General features: G+C 43.3%; 3 protein-coding genes and 2 non-coding genes across 9 annotated transcripts; 1 reads left to right on the plus strand and 4 right to left on the minus strand.

Annotated features, from left to right (window-relative positions):
- Positions 1 to 2,733: 2,733 nt before the first annotated feature.
- Positions 2,734 to 6,267, minus strand: slbp2 (stem-loop binding protein 2). 3 transcript variants are annotated; one of them, XM_023833960.1, is made up of 8 exons: positions 6,118 to 6,267; positions 5,592 to 5,711; positions 5,402 to 5,485; positions 4,801 to 4,884; positions 4,382 to 4,528; positions 3,783 to 3,971; positions 3,569 to 3,710; positions 2,734 to 3,417 (listed from the first exon to the last, which is right to left on the minus strand). In XM_023833960.1, exons 1-8 carry the CDS (start codon positions 6,162 to 6,164, stop codon positions 3,235 to 3,237), a joined length of 996 nt encoding a protein of 331 aa, XP_023689728.1. In that variant the 5' UTR covers positions 6,165 to 6,267; the 3' UTR covers positions 2,734 to 3,234. The 3 variants fall into 3 exon arrangements, with proteins under 3 accessions (XP_023689728.1, XP_023689729.1, XP_023689727.1); XM_023833961.1 differs by having other exon boundaries at positions 4,481 to 4,528; positions 5,574 to 5,711; XM_023833959.1 differs by having other exon boundaries at positions 5,574 to 5,711.
- Positions 6,268 to 6,919: 652 nt separating this feature from the next.
- trnav-aac (transfer RNA valine (anticodon AAC)) lies at positions 6,920 to 6,992 on the minus strand. Its single transcript has one exon. It is a non-coding gene; the product is annotated as a tRNA-Val (tRNA).
- A 1,446-nt stretch (positions 6,993 to 8,438) lies between these two features.
- Positions 8,439 to 8,511, minus strand: trnav-cac (transfer RNA valine (anticodon CAC)). Its single transcript has one exon. It is a non-coding gene; the product is annotated as a tRNA-Val (tRNA).
- A 959-nt stretch (positions 8,512 to 9,470) lies between these two features.
- LOC140593277 (5-phosphohydroxy-L-lysine phospho-lyase-like) lies at positions 9,471 to 16,293 on the plus strand. Of its 2 annotated transcripts, XM_072717275.1 has the most exons (13): positions 9,471 to 9,610; positions 9,771 to 9,889; positions 10,315 to 10,474; positions 10,556 to 10,630; positions 10,735 to 10,822; positions 10,915 to 11,031; positions 11,671 to 11,753; positions 12,349 to 12,574; positions 12,688 to 12,842; positions 15,120 to 15,209; positions 15,649 to 15,779; positions 15,865 to 15,894; positions 15,978 to 16,293. In XM_072717275.1, the coding sequence occupies exons 1-13, from the start codon at positions 9,558 to 9,560 to the stop codon at positions 16,001 to 16,003; spliced, it is 1,353 nt and encodes a 450-aa protein (XP_072573376.1). In that variant the 5' UTR covers positions 9,471 to 9,557; the 3' UTR covers positions 16,004 to 16,293. The 2 variants fall into 2 exon arrangements, with proteins under 2 accessions (XP_072573376.1, XP_072573377.1); XM_072717276.1 differs by lacking the exon at positions 15,649 to 15,779.
- Positions 16,294 to 16,840: 547 nt separating this feature from the next.
- On the minus strand, positions 16,841 to 20,390 carry hnrnpaba (heterogeneous nuclear ribonucleoprotein A/Ba). Of its 2 annotated transcripts, none has more exons than XM_023833929.1 (9): positions 20,249 to 20,390; positions 19,614 to 19,844; positions 19,119 to 19,287; positions 18,870 to 19,028; positions 18,627 to 18,782; positions 18,254 to 18,347; positions 18,005 to 18,169; positions 17,844 to 17,929; positions 16,841 to 17,505 (listed from the first exon to the last, which is right to left on the minus strand). In XM_023833929.1, exons 2-8 carry the CDS (start codon positions 19,820 to 19,822, stop codon positions 17,859 to 17,861), a joined length of 1,023 nt encoding a protein of 340 aa, XP_023689697.1. In that variant the 5' UTR covers positions 19,823 to 19,844; positions 20,249 to 20,390; the 3' UTR covers positions 16,841 to 17,505; positions 17,844 to 17,858. The 2 variants fall into 2 exon arrangements, with proteins under 2 accessions (XP_023689697.1, XP_023689698.1); XM_023833930.1 differs by having other exon boundaries at positions 20,222 to 20,334.
- Between the last annotated feature and the right edge of the window lie 676 nt (positions 20,391 to 21,066).

The raw sequence follows: 21,066 nt of genomic DNA on the forward strand, positions 1-21,066 counted from the left end.
TGGTTCCCGCATTGCCGAGCGGCGACAGGTGCCCATAGGCGTATGCAAACTTACAGAACCTGCTGCTACGATGAGTTTGCAAACCAGCCGACCATCCACCCGACTGACGAAAAGCCAGGCTTGCGAATGCATTCATGCAAACAGACACACGTGTACACACACGCGCGCACACACACACACACACACACACTCCCCAAAGAACAACTCTATAGAATTTCCCAGTTCCAGGATCGTGTGGCACTTCTAAATACAGAACAAATGCAACTCATCTCAGTCAGGACCACACTAACAACAAAAGCTGCAGAATAACAAGTTAAAATAAGCTGGTCAAAGCAACAGCACGCATCTCAGAAAGCAACAGGCGAGTTAAACACCCTCAAGCTGAACAGGAAGATCTTGAGTTCGCTTCTGCCTTTGTTCTGTGCTCGCTGGTTATGGAAAGCAGACGGAGCAACAATCAGCAATAAAACCGAGAGCTGCGGCTACTGCAAAACCACGTTCCAACGAACTGCGACTTTGTTCTGGTCAATCTGTCTCGACTCGAAAGCGAAGCACTGACTGAGTATATAAGGTCGTCATAATGAGGTTTCAATGACTGGAGTCATAACAAAAGGCATGAGCTCACCGTTAAAATTATTTACATACCTTGTGCTTTAAATACGTATACTTTAAATACAAGCTCGCCTTCTGGACTCTATCACTGGGAGACGCACTAACACATTACACCAGCAACATCAGTAGTACTATTATGACAACGACATAAGCTTTAATGAGGGGAAGTCGCTAAATGACTACAAGCATAACCTGTTGACGACCAGAGGGAACTACCAGATGAAGATAGCTTAAGGTGCCGTCGCAATAACTTGGATGGGGGCCCGGAGGTGGGGGGCCCGAGAGCGGCCTGAGCTCACCGTGCAGCCGCGGCCATTTAAAACGGGCCCGTTACCTTGGCAACGAAGCAGCGCTAGCGATACGGAGCAGCTAGCATAACACCAGATAGCATTATCCCTAAAACATGCTAATCACTGTATACATCCCTTTTCATAACACATACCAACATTCTATAAAAGCAGAACGTCAGGCTCCTTCACTGGCCAGCGAACCATAACAAATAAACTGGTGCTAGTATAGAGCTATTTTTAGCCGACTGCCGTATCCTGTAGTTATACATATTTGATATTTATTTACTGGCGAGCAGTATTGAAGCGCCAAGTAAATATTGTCTGAGGGATGTTACACGTAATCTAACGATAAAGTAATTAATAAATATTCGCCATCTAGCTAGCTTAATGGCCGAATAGAAATGATTAACCACCAACGAAAGAGAAAGCCTAAGCCCCGGAGCTGGTTTAATTGCTACCCACTGCCGGATAGTTTAGCTAGCCAGCTGCCAAGTGCACCACGGCCAGGAGAGTATCTGCCGGGTTAATGCCTTTTTCTTACAGCCCGATCGCATAATAAACGGAATACAGAGGGGGCTCCGCAAAGCGAAGCAAACTCGGAGGCCTTTATTACAAAAGGAAAACAGTACTCATATAGGGCATGACTATAAATATGACATGGCATATCATCAACCAGCGGGTACAGGCGTTACATCCGCACACAACGGGCATTAAGATGCACATCGATACATCCTTCAACAGCAAACTAACATCCAACAGCGTTGCTAAAAAAACAAAACGCACATGTCAAGGCGTGCAGTGTTGTCTATCTAGTTGGCTAACTAGCTAACTACATAGTGTGCTAACATTACCTAGTTATCGACCGTGAATGTGTGTTACCTGCCCAATGTGTCTCCTTAGCAACCAAGATCTGCACGGCGCAATCAATGGCCTTGCGCTAAGGATAAATACTCCGCGGGACAGACCAACTGTCAGGGGTGTTGCTACTCCCTTCATCCGATTATGTGTTTTCAGATTATCCAATACATCGTTATTATGCTATTAGTCAAATACATACTTTAATACTTACCTAATAAAGCGCTAATTGACATAAATTAGTATAGCATATCTCCAGGAGGAGAAAAAAAGCAATTTCGAATTTCCCCAAGAAATTTTGTGAAGGTTCCGGAGAGTGGCCGGAAGTATGAACATAAAAGGGGCAACAAATGAATTAGTCATGATCACATTAACAAGATTATATGCACGATATATGCTTCAAGAACAAATAAATAATTTTTAAGTTTTGCAATAAAAAATGCGGTCTGCAAAGAGATTGCCCAGTGGATATAACCAACAATGGAATTATGGGTAATGTAGTTAGACACTCATTGTGTCATTAGGCGCAGTCATGCCGACTATAGGTAATTTTCAGTCTGGTTATAGAGCCTTCCCAGTGCCGTGCACATTAAGAACGTAAACAATTAAACCTTTTCTTGGATTAAGGCTAGATGCATACTATAAGCGACATAATTCTTGCGTACTGCTCAACAAGCGCCAAGATACATTTGATTGAAACTATGACACAAAAAAAAAAAAGCAGTCTACCTTATCCCACCCAAAGGGGGAGCCTTAGTATTCTCCCACTACGGAACAGCGGTAAACCTCTTGCCTCCTTGCGGCCATTCTGAGCAGCGCATGACAAATCATCCTACCGCAATCCTCACCCCCAGCCCGACAAGCCTGTGCTCCAAATCAAATCGACGCACAATTTACCAAACTGAATCACTCAAAAGCTATAGATAAGAGGAATGATCCTTAGTCGCAAAAGAAATTAAGTGTACAAGACACCAGCTAGTTTTACAGCATTTTTTTTTTATTATTAGTTTCACTTTACATCAGTACCTAAAGTACAAAATGACAAACTGAAAATAAAACCCCCCACCCCCCAACACACACAAAGAACATCAAAAATTGAGAAATAGGGACCAAGTGACAAGCAATGTGGGAATGTATGAAACAGTTTATCAAGCCAAAGTGTGATCTATGCAGAGTCACTGGAGACCAGGAGTATAGGGGTCACACTGAACTGAAAGGCATCAAATGACAGAACAAAGTGAGCGTCGTAAGTAGCCAGCTGAGTGGATGGAGAACTTTAAAATGGCAGTTTAAATAGTGCAGCAGTGGATGAGATTGGCTTCAAACTTGAACAAACCCTAAACAAACCATGTAGTACATCGTATGTCCATTGCGTGCAGAACCAAGATGTGCGCATATCCATGCAAAACAAACACGTTAAGAGAAACAAATCCTTTGTAGCTTGTAATAAAGGAACAGTGACTTGATGCCCTGCTCACTACAGTCTCCATGGCAGCTGGTCACCACAAGCGGGCCGCTCTGCCTGAGCGCACTGGGCACGGTCATTCTCCATGAGGAAGCGCAGCCAACCCAGCACGTTCTCTTCAGCCGAAAGCTGAGCGCTGAAAGAGTAAGCCAGGCTGGGCTGTGGGGGTGAAGACCGGAACACAGTAGTGTTGGCCTGGAGAAAGCAAAGACCATAACTGAATTAGATGATCAACATGACAAAAAACCTGTAACCCTGTGTAGATGGGAAGCAGAGGGATGCATTTAGAGCTTGAAAGCCAGATCCGAGGGGAACAATACCACCCCCCACATTTAAATCAACATACCTGCATAGAGACCCAAGAACTGTCTGGAGAAATCTGGGCTGGAGGAGAGGACTGCAGCATGGACAGATCCTCAGTGCTTTCTGATGCTTCCCCTTCTCTTCCCTCACACAGCTCAGCACCAGTTTTCTCCAGCAGGTGTCCCCTGTGAGGACCAACCACAACTGCTCATTACCTCCTCATTGATACCAGTGCCATCACCAAGGACAGGACTCACATTTGCTCCACAGGATCCTGCTTCTCTGCTCCCGCCTCTGGCAAAGCAGCAGGACAGGGTGCATCAGAGGGGGGGTCCCATTCGTGAAGTGCTCGTCTCCATAGGCGTATCTGCATGTCCCAGGAGCGGCGGCTATATGTGCGATATTTGTTAGGGGTGCGGGGGTGCAGTCCAGGGATGCGGAAACACCTGCAAGTACACAAGACCCACAGGCTTAAGTCCGATGAATCTCATGCAAGCAAAATTATGTACAGCTGCAAATTAAAAGCCATTCTGATAACTGCTCTTGGATTCCTACTGCTTCTAGACCAAGTGCTAGTCGAATAAATCGAATTTCTATACAATACAAACTTCTGAACGCCGCCCGAGAAACACCCAATATAGCAAAGGCTGCACCATACTTGATGCATCCATCCATTTTCTGTCAGCTTGCCCTATTCGGGGTCATGGGGGGGTCTGGAGCCTATCCAAGAATACCCCAGGAAATTAAAGGACTGCATCTTACCAAGATCTCCCAATACTCATTTGATTCCAGCACACGACTTCTTACCAATTATGGAGTGTTTAAGTGTGATCTTCATACGAGAGAGTTAGCATACTTGGGGACCTGCCGCAGGTAGTTCTGGTAACCAACTGTGTTCTTTCCATAATGAATCTGCTTCTGTCGGCGCTTCAAGACAGACTCGTTGGTTTCACACCTGGACGGATCCAGAGGTCGATACCACCAGCGTGTCTCAGACTGGGATCTGAGGGAACAGACATCAACATCTTGTAGACAACGTAGAAAGTACTTATTTACACAGAAGACAGTCTTCTGACCATGGCTAGATACAAATTTTGGCAGCTCAGCCACAATCTCATCAGTACGGTAAAGAAACTAGTTAGTTTTCACTGCAGCTTAACCAACCGGGACTGATAGCATTAATAGGAAGTGGGTTAAACCAACTAGAGGGTGCAGTTGCAGCATCACTGCCATCATTTAGACCACAACAAGAACAGTCTCAGTCATGTGTCCAACCTTCTTATACCGTCCATGTCTTCTGTCCCCACAGCAACACTGGAGGTGGACATCCGCAGTATACAGCGCTCCAGGATTGAAGACCTGATTTAAGGAGTTTAAACCAGATATCAACACTAATCCAGCAACACACTTTATCCAGGACGTACTGGGGCATGATGGTGATCTGGCTGCTGGGGCTGGGAAACAGGACAATAAGATTCCCAGGACAAAACAACCAAGTGCAAGTCAAAGTGGATGCAGGGCTGCCAACTCTTATGCATCTGGTGTGACTCACGCTTTGATTCCATCATGAAAGAAATCTTTGGCAAATCTATATTATTCCATTATAAACCTAAATTAGCTATATTTAAAGCATTGAGGCAGTTTGCAAACTCTACATACTATTCACAAGGTAATAAAACTCTTACATACATCCAAGTGTGCAGACTTGTCTTGAATTGAAAATCTCACACCGGTCAGCTGACTGAAGCTGGCAACCCTGGAACGTACTTCAGTCAACAAAGGACAGTACGAGACATATGTATGGGTCTGTGAGACTTGGGGGCTCAGGACAGTATGAGAAAGGCACAAGCTGAGACTTGGGGACTCAGGACAGTACCTGCGAGGCTTCTGCACAAAAGCATCATTCGCATCATCTGTGCTCACAGTAGAGAGAGGCGAGCTTGTCTCCAAGTTACTGCAACTGAGGAAGAGGTTATTTAAAGCAAAACACCTGCAGTCACAGGACAAGGACTGACCAGTCACAGTTTGCACATCATTTCCTGACCAACCTGACCAAGCTGTCGTACATGGAGCTACAGCCAGGGAGAAGCCAGGGTTCTGGGACACACATGTGGGGACTACTCAGGTTGAGCACGGTGTCCAAAGACATCTCTGTGAGACTAGGCCATGAGGGAATGGACCGGCCACTGGAAGAGTAAAAGAGACAGGCTTGATTCAAATGGCTACTAGTTTGTCAAAGTTTCACCAACCACAACCAAATCAGGAGGGCGCGCGTGAACTGAACCGTTTGCGCAGTAAAGGAAACAAAATTCGGCATGACATTCCACACCCGCATACTACAGCAAACGAGCTTAGAAACTGACGTAAACGGCCCTCGATTACAAACAGCACACGCTCAACGGTAATACAACCAAAGGACATCGGTGAAACCTAAATGTGGCAAACTATTGTTTGAACAAACCGAATGAACGATACTGCGGATGCCACTGGTAGGTTTTAACCGACGCAAATGAATTAGAAACAAGGCCCATGCGGAGAGGGGGGGTGTCTTCAAATACACTTTAAATATACATAAATAAATAAAACACTGACCTCATCTCGAGCGGACTGGGCAGCGCACTGTCTGGGTGTGCTGTCATGCCGTCTCCAGCTGCTGTCCCACAGGAAAGACTCCATTACTTCACAGGTGCGTTTAAATCGACCCCAGGTGAGGCGGCCGCCGCTCCTCCCCCTAGACGTGGGGGTGCAGCCCTACATAACCCGATCGGTTCAAGTGGAACGCTGGGGTAGCAAAGGGTGAACTGAAATTGGCATATTAAATAATTAGAATCAAATCATCGGTCACGTTTCGACTTTGCGTCACGTTACCTATTCAGAATATATTATTATACATTTTAAAATATATTTCAGAGTCGAGTATGGTAAATCTTTGATCTGGCTGTATAGTCTTCTCTTTCTGTTATATTAATTTTATTTAAATGTTCTGTACTTCTTTTATATTAAACGCACACGTATTCTGATATACTTCTGGCGATACATTGTATAAACTTATTATACATTTGAAAATACCAGTCTCTTTGATGTACATTGTTATTGTTAATGTTATGAACAATAAAAAATAATTCAGCGCAAACATACAGGCTTAACCCCACCCGTAACACTTAATGGAAAATAACACATTGGTTTCCCGTACGCGCTTATATCAAGTTGTTTTTGTTATTTGTGCTTTATGTGTAATTGCATCATATTTGCACGTAAATGACTTGAGATTCTTCTACGTGTGTAGTAATTGCACTAATCAAATCAGGGCCCATGTGGCGCCCTAGGCATATGGTAAACTGCGTAATGAGTAATTAGATGCTATTCAACGCAATGTATGTTTTAAGAAAATTAATGTTTCCGCCCGGTTTCGAACCGGGGACCTTTCGCGTGTTAGGCGAACGTGATAACCACTACACTACGGAAACGCTGGTTCTATGAGTTGTGTATAACTGATTATTGAAAGTATAATAGTTTCTGAGTTACTGAGTATTGAAATTATGACAAACTATGGAACATAATTTCTATGCTGTTTTCTCATGATTATAGGATAATTTCCTCTAAGAACAATCGTTGTTTTCCCGTGATAACGGAATCATTGCAAGGTTGAACAAACAGTCAAACGTTAATTTATTGCGGCCACAGCATGTCATAGATGGATTTATCCTGTTAGAAATGCAGGAATATATTGATCAGCGCGTCTCATATTTGTTTAATCAAGGCTTGACGCGGGCTGAAAAACCGTCATACCTTGCAGTAGAAAATATTAACATTAGTGTTAGTCAAGAAAGATAGCAAGTCTTCAGCTTTAGAGGCACTGTAGTCTAAGTGAGCCGTGAAACGTTTGATTCAGGGTTTTCGCAGGCATCCATCTGTCTTTCAATACAGTGATGAATGGAAGAACACGAAAACTACCGACTAAATGAAACCACGAAAAAAACTATGTTCGTTTTCACAAGAGCTCAAGAACATTATGCCATTATCATGAAAAAACGGCAAAAAAATATACAAAAAAAAAAAGTTTGGGGTCACTTGGAAATTTCATTGTTTTTGAAAAGAGAAAGTTTTTTTGTCCATTAAAATAACATCAGATTGGTCAGAAATACTATGTAGACATTGTTAATGTTGTAAATTACTATAATAGCTGGAAACAGCTGTTTTAATGAATATCTACATAGGTGTACAGAGGCCCATTATCAGCAACAATTATTCCTGTGTTCTTGTGGAATGTTTGCTAATACAAGTTCATCAATTTAAAATAATAATATTTAATATTTTTCCATACTGTTGTCATTTTAAACTCTGGTCCCATTGCACATATGTATTGCTTTTTTTGCCTACTCATTTTATATTGTGCTGTTTCGTACTGTAATGTCTTGTACCTCTGTTTGTCCTGTGTTCAATGCCATACCCTGAAACGTATGAGCGTACGTCATTGTGTTCTTGGAGACATATGTCACAACAATATTTGTAACTTGGAAAAGCACGCATGGGTTTTCCCATAGAAACAACATATAGGATAATGTTTTTGTTATTTTGTGTTTTATTTGTTATTACTTGAGATTCTTCTAGGTGTGCAGTAATTGTACTGGTCACATGGTAAACTGGTTAATGACTAATAGGATGCCATTCAGAGCTAACATGATTTATTTTTAAGAAAAGTAATGTTTGTAGCAGTAATTATTTAAAATTGAATTGTATATTTTAATGGTATGATTGCTGATAGTTGGTGGTTTGATAAAATGTTATTTAACATATTATTATTGTTTCTGCTTAATTTCTGACCAATATTAACAAAATTGTAAACAGTCGCGTGAGACAAAAAAGAAAAATAAGTTTAACCATCGCCTTTGAAATTAAAATAAATCAATTATTGTTTCCGCCCGGTTTCGAACCGGGGACCTTTCGCGTGTGAGGCGAACGTGATAACCACTACACTACGGAAACTGACGAAAAGCAGCATCGCGCTTTTATATATCTTCCAGTTGGTTACAATCAACATATTACAGATACACGTTTTCTTTCAATTTCAGATTGATTAGAATGATTGGTGACACTACTTCACGGGACACAAATAAAATAGTATTATACTATTACTTATGTATTATGTATTAATTAACTACAAACTAAGTCTTAGTTACATACTGATGTCATGTTAATTCCTCATTATAATGAATTGTGACGCATCATTAATCTCAAGCAGTTAATATGGTAGTTAATATATGTCAGTTCTGTAAACCTGTGGCTTATTAAGGGAATAAGTCATGAATAACACGTTAAATACGTATATCATATTTGTTCATCGTTAATTATGTATCGTGACGCATCTTTTATCTCACGTACTGACTATATACTGTATATAGCATCATTTATGGATAACTTCAAATATTTTCTTCACATGTTTGGACCCATAAATGTTCATACCGGTATATGTTGCAGGCATATATTATATTCTCAGATAAGTCAAATATATGTATAGATATATGTCATACTATTTCAAATATAAGTAGCCTACATATATGGCCATATATTACATTTTTGTATGGGGTATTAGGCGAACCACGGAAACGTTTACGGTACCAGTACAACTTTTGTTATGAATTATAGTAACTTTACCATTACAGTAATATTATCTTCTTCATCGACCTTTGATTAAATGAATTACTTGAAGTTCCAATCATAAAGCGAGTATGTTGCATATAAAGCCATAGAAATCAGCTTGCCTGCAACAAAAACAAATTAAACAAGCAAAACTTATTTCCAAATGGTTGTGAAATGTCGTTGAAAGAACTTAGTCATAAAGGAGTACACGTTAAATCCAAATATGAATCATCCATCCATGCATTTTCAGTCCTTCAAGACAAGATAAAAACTCGGTTTGCGCAGGCGCATTCCGGTACTGGACACGTGATGCATGGCCCCAGTTTCACGGGAGCGTTCTTAAGTATTAGTGGGATTTCTTAATCTGAAGAAGAAATCATACAATCACGTCTATGGAGCGGTTCGATAAAAATACCTGTCTTGCAATGAGGAAAAGGCTCATCGGGTAAGTTGTTAACTGAGTTCCATGTCTGTGGATATGCATTTATCAGATAGTGAACCAAAAGTTAAGATCTCGAAAAGGATTCACTAGTAGTAGGACCTGCACCTTAAAACAGACAGTGGACATACACAGTCTCGCATAATATACGTCTTCTCTCTTACAGGAAGTCCTGTCGACTGTTTTTCTCAGATGATCCAGTGAAAATAGTAAGAGCTCGTGGTCAGTATTTATACGACGAAAATGGGAAACGGTACCTGGACTGTATCAGCAATGTCCAGCACGGTAGGGAAACGCACGTTATGGGAACGTTACGTCACCCTCTAGCGGTCCTCTTAATATGTGCCATTGGGCGCAACTAGTCTAGGAAAATACCTGTCAGTTAACACTTGGCTGTTTTATCGCCTTTAAAGTCCTGTCAAGTCTGCGCATGTATTTGATTCGTTACGTTAACGTTAATTAAGCATTAAGGGAGTAAGTGCCACATGATTCGTGAATGTTCTTAGGTCTAATATAGAGATATTTGTTATATTACTTAAACTGCCGGAATTCTGACTTTTTTGTAAATGGATCTAATCGTCCGTCATATACAAGTCAATTTAGAGATTAAGAATAGTTGTTTAGAAACAGCATCGATGCCATAACCATCTGATATTTAAGAATTCAGATACTATCAGACTTTTAAAGCTTTATTGAATCGGGCGACACAGTTGGACACTGCAACCCAGCTGTCACCAAGGCGGCCTCGGCGCAGATGGAGCTCCTGAATGCCAACACGCGCTTCCTGCATGACAACATCATTTACTACGCTGAGCGGCTGGCTGCCACGCTGCCTGAAAAGCTTGCTGTGTTCTACTTCGTCAATTCCGGGTAAGTCCTGTCTGCAGTAATGCTGGGAGTCGCTGTTGGGGCTTATGGTTATTACATTTGGGCATTTTTGCTACTTCACAGGTCAGAGGCTAATGACCTGGCCCTGCGACTCGCTCGACAGTACACAAAACACAACGATGTCATAGTGCTGGAACAGTAAGTCTTTTTCCCTCTCAAACCATTCATTCAGTAAGATTTTTCTTGCTAACTGCAGAGAAAAATGTCTTCTTATATTGAAATTATTCATATTTCCCTCTAAGTGCATACCACGGCCACTTGACATCTTTGATTGACATTAGCCCCTATAAGTTCCGGAAACTGGAGGGGCAGAAGGACTGGGTTCATGTGGTGTGTATAAAGGGAGTTTACATTCGGGACGTTGTACACTGTATCTCCAGAGTTAAAAGGATTACACCAGCTCACACTTCTTGAACACCCAGGCGCCGCTCCCCGACACATACAGGGGGAAGTACAGGGAGGACCACCCAGACCCAGGTCAAGCCTATGCAGACGCTGTGAAGGATCTCATTGGAGAAGTCCACAAGAAAGGTCGCAAGGTCTGGACCTACTCCCCAGGGACCAATATATGCATCCAGCCTTTAGTAATTCCGTACTCTATGGCTGTAGTGTAAAAGCACATTTATATCTATACACACACTAGTCTCCCTTGTATCGACATGTGATACGTTCCAAGACCTACTGTGGATAGACTAAACCAGGGGTGGCCAATCTTATCCGCAAAGGGCCGGTGTGTATGCAGGTTTCTGGGATAACCTGTAGGTCAGCTGTTCATACCCAGGTGTGAGGACTCTTCAGCCAATCAGTCCTCTAATTAGTAATCGAATTAGGGAGTTGCAGCGAAAACCCGCATACACACCGGCCCTTTGCGGATAAGATTGGCCACCCCTGGACTAAACTGTGGATAAGTGAACCATCTCACATACACATGATTTTTGTGTACTTATGTATGGTAAATGATAAATTACATACAGTAAACAATGAAAACGCATATTGTTACATTTTACAATATTTATTGTTTGGACCATGGTTAACTGAAACCACTGATACTGTATATATAAAAATTTGATTAAAACATCTGATTTTGGGGGAATACATCTTTACTTTTTAAAAGTGCTCCATCCATCCTTATTATTGTACTTAACCTGTACATCAGTACTCACCATTTCTTCCTGCAGGTTGCTGCTTTTTTCGCCGAGTCTCTGCCCAGCGTTGCAGGACAGATCATTTTACCCTCAGGTTACTCCAAGAAGGTAGCAGAGTATGTATGTTCTCCTCTATGAGTGTGTATTGGTTGACAGTCTCCCCATCTGGTCCTTGGGGACCCACAGACAGTCCACAATTTTGCTCCCTCTTGGAACAAAAGGCTGCCTGACAGCGAGCACAGAGGGAGCAAAAACATAGACCGGCTTTGTATACCCGAGGACTAGATTAGTAAACACTAGGTCAGGGATGGCCAATCTTACCCGCAAAGGGCCGGTGTGTATGCGGGTTTTCGCTGCAACTCCCTAATTAGATTACTAATTAGAGGACTGATTGGCTGAAGAGTCCTCACACCTGGGTTTGGACAGCTGACCTACAGGTTATCCCAAAAACCTGCATACACACCGGCCCTTTGCGGATAAGATTGGCCACTCCTGCACTAGGTTGTGGTGTTTACTATTGCCTAAGGACCATACTCAGTTACACGACAACGTTTTACTCCATGCCTGTTATGTCCTGCTTTTAACACTTCAGCATAAATAGTGTATAGTGACTCTATACAAGTAAAACAAAAGTTCTGAATACTTAAAATAATCTTCATATGAACTTGTAGCCAGTGACACACTGTTTACGGGTCCATCCCTTGGCTGCAGCCATGTACATGCTGCAGGTGGGGTATTTGTGGCAGACGAGGTGCAGGTGGGCTTCGGCCGGGTGGGAAGCCACTTCTGGGCCTTCCAGCTACAGGGGGACGATTTCTGCCCCGACATTGTGACTATGGGCAAACCCATGGGCAACGGGCACCCATTATCCTGCGTGGTGACGACACAGGAGATCGCAGATGCCTTTGCAGCCACTGGCGTAGAGTATTTCAACACGGTAAAAAGCAAGATCTTGCACCCGCTCACTCTAGTCCTGACTGCGGTCATCTGCTTTCACCACGCTTACGGAGCTTCTCAGCGGTTCTCATCAACCATTCCTTTTTTTGGCAGTTTGGTGGAAATCCCGTGTCCTGTGCAGTTGGGTTGGCAGTCCTGGATGTGATTGAGGAAGACGACTTGAGGAGGAATGCAGCCTCAGTTGGAGAACAACTGCTAAACCTCCTGAAACAGCTACAGACCAAGCATTCGATCATTGGAGATGTACGGTGAGGACTTTGTGTGATCTGGGGAAGATTCCCGTATGCCACCTCCCCTTACAAAAGAGATTGAGGAAAAAGCCAAAATGGTCTGGTTGCAGACCTCACCCATGAATGAACTTGCTCAGTCAATGAATTTCATTCGAGGGTTAGGAAAAGATGTACACAGAAGATTAGGAGACATATTGTTTTGGCGTCTTTGTTTCAGCATTTAAGGGGCAGTTCACCCCAAAATTGAAAAAAAGAAGAAAACGTATGCTGTAGAGGGGCTAAGTGCTATCTATCCATCTAGATTGTTCTACTAGGGCAGGGTTATTCAAATCACGGTCCTCCAGGTCCGAGCCCTGCTGATTTTCCAGCCTTCCTTTACCTGTGACCCAGGTGTGAAGCCACTGTGGCCAATTAGAGTCAGTAATCATTAAAACTAACTACCTTGGAGAACTGAAAACAAGGCCTGGATTTGGAATCGAGGTCCAGATTTGAAGAGCTCGGCCCTAGGGGTTGCCTAGTCTTGGAGATATCGGCTGTAGAAATGTTGGGCTTCTCTCAAATATGTGACAGAATGCTTTCTGTGGTGATTAAAGTGCTAAACAAAAAAAAAACATAAAATGGAAAAACTCCAAAGCAATGTCTTACCCGAAATCACGATCCAGTTATTGAAAATAATCAGTATTGAAAGTAATGCGCAGTTTAACGCAGAACTTTCGTACATTATACACAATCGTATGACTGTAGAAGATTGGAGCAGAAGCACCCTGGCAATATTCGCTGCACAGTGATACCATTGGTGTGTGGAGTTCGGTACAAGAAAATAGTTTCTGCATTAAACTGCTCACTACGAAGTCTGTGGATTATCTTCAGTACCTCGGTTATGATTCACTGATAACCGTAAATTGTGGTCACTATCATCATGATGCTACATTTTGATAGATTCCCCTCATCTCTACCACCACAAACAGGTTTCCTTTTTGTCAGAAGCTTGTCCACTGCTCAGGTGTGGTGTTGAAACAAGTGAGTTTATGTTTAAGGCTTGTGTCAGGTGCGCGTTTATGAGTTTTATGTTAAACTAAACAAAACAGAGAAGGAAATCTGCATAATTGGAGACGCAAATTAAATCCCTTTACAAGTCATTTATGTCCAACGATGCTGGTTTTCCCATTTAAGCTTGACACATCAGTTTTCTGTGCATTTACCAATGCAATTCTTTATCAAAAGCCCTTAACTGGCAAAAATGTTTATACACATTGAATATTTTAAAATTACATGGATAAAAGGTGACTAATGAAGCCCTTCGCTGGTGAAACCATTTTACAACTTGGTAGACATTGAGTAGTAATATATATTGTTAGCAGGGTGACTGGTGACAATGCTTTTATAAGTTAGTGGTATTTATATCCTTAGCGAAAACCTTTACATCAAAACACAGTCCATAATTCCATGTATGAGATATGCGTCATCTCCTTACCCTCAGGTGGGATTTACGGATTTATGGCAGAGGTGGCCAACTCATAGGTGAGAGCTACAGGCAGACCCTTCTCAAAAAGAAAGGGGCAGTGTGTGGGTTGGGGGGAGGGGGGACCTGTGCCCATGGCTGGAAGGTCATAGATTCAAACAAAAATAAGCACTGGATCCTCCAGCAAAGTCTTTGATCCAAACTGCCCCTAGAGTGCAGCCTGACCCCAACCTCCAATCCTAACATCACTTTGGAAAAATGTCTGCTCTCTGAAAATGGCTGTCCCTTATATACACGTCACTCCTAAAGAGAATGAATGAATATTAAACACAGACCTCAATTTCACATTTCACTTGCAATTCATGACAAACACTAATTGTGACTTTGTAATGTAATTTATTGGCTCAAAAACGCAGAGTTCGGTGAACAGGTCTTTCTGCAAATACTGAACAGTCACATCGCTACTGTCTAGTACTGAGCTTGAGGAACATAGCTTAGAAGTTGCTCTGCAGTAAGATATAGAGAGAAAAAGAACTTGTGCGAACAGCAGGTGCATTTTTAATTGAAGGGATGTTTGCTCCGAGTATTTGCATGAACATCTACAGCACACAAACGGTTATGTTCTGGAACCTCGGCACTCCCATGCAAACGCTCAAGGCACAGCATTCTCCAAACGGTTAGCTTTAACCAAGATTAGTTCCATCATTTATCAAACCATAGTTTCAGGTTCACACCGGACCGTTTCTCTGGGATCTACTATTCCACAAACATAATAATACAAAGGTTCTTACCTGTCCACCCGAGAATAAGGAGGGTACCTCTCTCCATTCTAGAGGGGTGGGGCTGTTTGTTGGCCTCGAGCTGGTGAAGGAACGGGCACAGCGGACCCCAGCCACAGAGGAGGCATCAGAGCTAGTGAGGAGGTGAGCAAAAGGCTGCAAAGCACATTCTCACAGGATAAGCAGAGCTCCCTCCCCTCTCTACCCTGAGGGAGCATCACACAGGTACATTAAGGTGGGGGTCTCTAGGTGCACACCCAGAGCAACAGAAGGGGGCACACCAAGTCCTCAGCCCTTTGAGTCACCAGTTAACAGCATCATATTATATATAAATTTAAAAAAAAAAAAAAAAAGACACCAGGCAAATGACTTACTGTCCTCAAACCAAAACATATCACTGACATTAAACAAACCTCGTTAAAGGTCATCACTCACACAGTGGAACTTCTGGGAAAATTGGAACTCCTTTAAAATTTTGGGAATAATTTTCAGTATTGCACCAATGTCACGAAAAGGAGCAAAATTTAGGATTGGGAGACACCAACACTAGGTTGAAGGTCTATAAGGAGCCCTTCCATCCCAGGTTGAAAGAAGAATTGGTCTGCATGAGCACCGACGGACCAGGGGAGAACGTGCTTAAGTTCAAACCACCGCTGTGCTTTAGCATGGAAGATGCACAGCTGGTCGTGGGGAAAATTGATCGTTTCCTGTCAGGTAAGTATTACAGCGTAGGTCATTCAAGAGCAAGATCACTAGAGAAAATGTCAACTGAAAGTGTACTTTTCCCTCTCTTTAAAAGATATGGCAGCTAAGGAGCAGAATGAAAAAGGTTTGTGGAATATTTATAGGACAAATGCTTGCTCTGATTTGTATGCTATCTTCTTGCATAAAATGAGATTTATTCCTCCTCAGGTTCTGCTTCACAAGGAATAGCATGAACGCACATGGAAAGAAGTCAGCAGAGAGCCTACAGTTCTGCATGTGGCATGTCGAAGTCTGAGGACCCTGTGAGTGATGGGTTACTGTGAGTGATGGCTTACTGTGAGTGATGGGTCACTGTGGGCAAACCCTTTATGATCACAGGGGAAATTAAGCAAAACATTGTCATTTTGAAACACTGCTCCCAGAAGCCTCCGGCGTGTTTTGTGGTGCTATTTAATCCTAAAGAAAATGTACAGGCTTACAGTATCTATACAACATTAAATAAAGGCAATATGAAATCCTGAAATTCGTTTGCAGCACTTGCACCCAAGCACCCATTCAGATCAGTTTCCGAATCCACACACATCCACAAAAATCGGAGATGCTGCAGCATTAAAAGCGACAATCCCTGGAGCAACTGCAAACGCATCCTATCAAAAACAGAGCAAATTTGATCCAATATTCACACCCCAGCTGCCACCACTTTGCCATGTTTTCTGCACAGAAGTCTGATCACCATCCAGCTGCACCTAAAAGTTCAGTCCCGAAGCCATAAATTGCACTTACCATCCAGTCACAAGGGTAATTTTAACAGCGTTTTCCGTGAGTCTGTACGAACTCGCAAACCCCTCCGATGACGTCGCTAAAGCCACGATATATATATGGTCATGATGCCCAAAAAAGGTCTTTAGATACACAGAAGCCCAAAATATTCACACAAACCTCTCAGTTCAGGTAGGTTGTCCTCCGTCATGAGAACGACACACTACCACAGTATGCGATCACAAAAAACATTACCATTTTACATTTAGCATTAACCACAACGCAATAGGCAAATAAAGGATTCACACGCATTATATAAACCAAAAGTTTATTTCTAACAATTTGCCCAAGACACTAGAGGAATGAGTTTCCAGTGAGAGAGGGGGTGCCCTCTTACATGTACAGGCTTATGCTTAGAGCAGAACTATTAAAGCCACTTTTATTTGAAGACAAGGGAAAGAAAGAAAAAAATTAAAATTCCTTAAAAGCCAAAAATGCTGGTTGTCCTTATTAGCCAACTGCTGACATTCACTAGACAAGCTTACAATGAACTCTGCGTTTAATCCCTTTTAAATCTTACCCATCCCCAGCTCTGCCATGCAACTTGCATTGACACTCAGCACTAGGAAAAACTAAGTCTAGAAACACTGAAAAATTACTCAAAGTTGTTTATTTCAAAAGCTCCAATAGCTCTGAACTTGTGGTAAATCCAGTAGACATGTAAAATACAACCATACAATACATTAGATTCAAAAAAGGTACCAAAAAGTACAGTAAAAATACCACTTCCATTGCTGGAAATGCATATGGACACAAAACAATATAAAATAAAAAGTGGAAAAGTGACATTTGCTTCCCCAATTCCTCACTTGTTCTGTACAAATGAAGCATGATTCTAAATCCTGCCAACTCCAAAAGTCAGACCCCACGCTCGCTGTGGCCAGACCGTGGGCTCTCGGTCATAATTACTTTAGTCCTTGAAAGAGGGAAAAGAGAACATGTTGCTTACATACAGACCTACGGAGAATTAACGGCCACGTTTCATAAGCATGCGGAGAGACCGGATTTGAGATACAGGGGTTAGAATGCTGCAGAGGAACTGAACGCCTGCAAAGCAAGAACGAGTCGCCGTTTAATACCACCCACCCCCCAGCACCTATTTCAGCACCCTGTCGACTTGGGTTTAGGCTGCACCAGATACGCACCTCCAGCAGCCAAAACTACATGGAGATTCATCTGCCTGGCAAGTGACAGGTCCCACATTTGGAGTCTTGGCCCTTTAAACAGACACAGCCTTGGTATCAAAATACATACCTCTGCTATGGATGATCAGTATGGCTTGTAGTTACTCTGGTGTCCCCCGCGTCTTGGAGTCTTCCCATAGCTCGTATTGCCCTGGTCTAAAGAGTAAAGGACTTCTGAATCTCTGAACAGACTTAAGATTAAATACATAGCTGACAGCACCCAATACTCACTGTAGTCATAGCTTCCACCGTAGCCATAGTAACCAGCCGAGTAGTCATAGTTCCCATAGCCTCCGTAACCACCATACCCCTGTTGGCCACCATAGCCATAGCCCTGGTTTCCATAGCCCTGATTCCAGTAGTTGTTGTATCCCTGGTTCCAGTTCTGATTCTGGCCTGAGAATGATAGAGAGGAGTCTTCAGGCCACTGGTCCCAAAAAACACGGCTGCCGGGAGAGCTCAATGCCAGGCTGCACTCACCGCCTCCGCGGCCCCTGCCTCGCCCATACCCGCCGCGGCCACCAAATTGCTGCTGCTGGTATACCTCCTTGGGCTGGGCAATTTTAATCTCGCACTGAAATTGAAAAGGGGGGGGCACACACGGTCAGTAAGTTGCCCAGAACGGTGAACCCTAAGAGAAAGGGGTCATTACAACACCACATTTACCAAAAGCATCACAGCATAAGCAACATCCTCAAGCTATAGCTACCCTAGCAGACACTTGGCAAATCAAGTTTAACATGCAATAACATTTTAAATAACATGCTAAATAACATGCAATCACACAGCCAAACTGCTCATGACTAAATGTCAAAAGTACTAACAAAAGGAAAAGAAATTAAAATATACATACAAGGTCTTCCTTTCCGTTCGTTACCTTGCTTCCACTAACATTATGGTATTTCTTCTCAAGGACTTTTTTAACAGGAGATTCTTCCTTAAATGTGATGAATACAAAGCCCCTCCTTTTATTGGACTTTGGATCCATTGGAAGCTCAATAGCTTCAATCTGGAACAAACAGAGATCACCATAAACCCGATAACTCCAGACTTAGACACAGTTCAGGGGGATGTAGAAGATGAATCGGCCACGGACCTCCCCAAATGTCCCAAAATATTCCCGGATCTTTTCTTCGGTGGTTTCTGGATTCAGACCACCCACAAAGATCTTTTTCACTGGCTCCTTTTTCATAGCCATGGCCTTTTTTGGGTCAATCTGACGCCCGTCTAATCGGTGCTCTTTCTGTTCGAGTACCTGTGAAACAGCACCATCGTTCCTTAAGTCACTATACAAAATGACAAGCCGGAAGATGCAAACCGGTCACCAAGATGCAGGGGGGCTCACCTTTTCTACGCTAGCAGCGTCTTTGAAGAGGATGAACCCAAACCCCCTTGATCTTCCCGTGTTGGGGTCCATCTTTATGGTGCAGTCAGTCACTTCCCCAAATTTGGAGAAGTAATCTTTGAGGTCTTTTTTGCTGGTGTCCCAGCTGAGGCCACCAACAAACATTTTCCTACGAGAGGATCGCACCGCTGTGAGAGTATGCGCATTACGTGCGTATCTAACAAGCAATGCGACACCTAAAACCCAAAGCCACCATCACAGCGCTGCCAGCCGCTATTTGAATCAGTCTTAAAGAATCCGCTTTCTATGCATCTGCAAAGAAAACGGCTAGCGGCGTTAATTCACGCACAGCGCCCATCCCCCATCGCGCAGCACATGGCGCCAACAAAGACCCAAGAACAAAGAGGTTTTCGGCAGGCTCGCTTGAACCGGCACAGGCGGCCTCCCCGAAACAATACAGCGCCCGATCGCATGTGTGGAGCCCCCTGGACGTACCCCGCGTCCTCCTCGCCCTTGCTGGCGTTGATCTGCCCGCCTTCCACCGCGCCGTTTTGCGAGTCGTCCTCCGCTTCGTCGCCCTCGGCTACATTTTCAGCTTCGACCGCGGCTTCCGTCTGCTCCGCAGCCTCGGCCCCGTTCAGGTCCTCCTCGCCTTCGTGGCCGTTTTCGGACGTCTCCATGAACTGCTGCTCGCTGTCAGACATGGTTGTCGGCGGATCCTTTTATCTGTGCGGAGAGTAAGGAATGTGGGCATTAAACGCGATTCGCCGCGTTCGGCGACGGTTTCCCACCATTTTGATTAGCAAGGCCGCAAAGCACAATATGGCAGCCGACACTAAAACCCATTTACAGTGCAATCATGCTACGCAGTCAGGCATTATATACCAAATAAATGCACGAACAGATCGATCAATTGAAAGCGAGTCGTCCGACTGCAGCTGGACAGTTATAAACATCGTCCCCGACTCGCCTTACGTAATACCGCTATGCGATTAGCTCAAAGGCCACCGCGATAACACATGCACCCCAACGCGGCGCCGCTCCTCAACACTCTTCATGCAACTAACACACAGCATACCACCGCTTATTATAATGTGCAGCACCTAAATAGAATTAGAAACTCCGCTTACTGCTGAAACAATCGAGAGTACGCTACAAGATGGATTCTCTCTTTCAACGCCAACTCGTGGCAAGCTATATAGCACAAGATAAAGAGCCCGTTCAGTAAAGGAAGTCCGGATTGGTTACTATGGACTGCCAATCATCCCGCTCCGGGATTTCTATTGGCCAGTTCTACTTTTAGCGTGCATGTGTCCCGCTTTTCCGCCTACGTCGAGTACCTTGGTGGGCTTCAGTAAGTCCATCAGACGTTGGTATATTGTAATATTCAGTAAATACAAAATGCGGAGCATTAACGTATAGTCTCCGTTATATATTATACTGTAACGTACAGGCGGTCTAATCAGAATTTAATTTTTTATCACTAAAATAACAATGACTGACAAAGTTGCGAACTCTTGAACAACGTGAACTCAGCCCCTGCGGCAAAGTACTCCTAGCAGATTATACACTACTCACAAAAAGTTAGGGATATTCGGCTTTCGGACGAAATTTCAGGTTGAACCTAAAATGTACTATAACCTTTATAGGTGACCTTCCATAAACTTTTGAATGCACATGTCCAACTGTTTCAGTACACAACTTGCTGTTCTCTAACAAGGAGCTTAACGGCAAAATTCACAACAGGTATTTGATCCATGAATCGACCAATAAATTTCCTGGTTCAATCAGAATTGGTATTCAAACAGTGCTCCTCATCATGGTGTTCACATTTTGACATCATGAGACCAAGACGACACCTAACAATTGAGCAACAGTAGCTCGCCATCGCGAGGCTTCAAACAGGAAGTTCTCAGATGGAAGTGGCCACTGAGCTTAGAGTGTCACA

This window comes from Paramormyrops kingsleyae, chromosome 10 (assembly GCF_048594095.1).
Source record: "Paramormyrops kingsleyae isolate MSU_618 chromosome 10, PKINGS_0.4, whole genome shotgun sequence".
NCBI classification, from domain to species: Eukaryota; Metazoa; Chordata; class Actinopteri; order Osteoglossiformes; family Mormyridae; genus Paramormyrops; species Paramormyrops kingsleyae.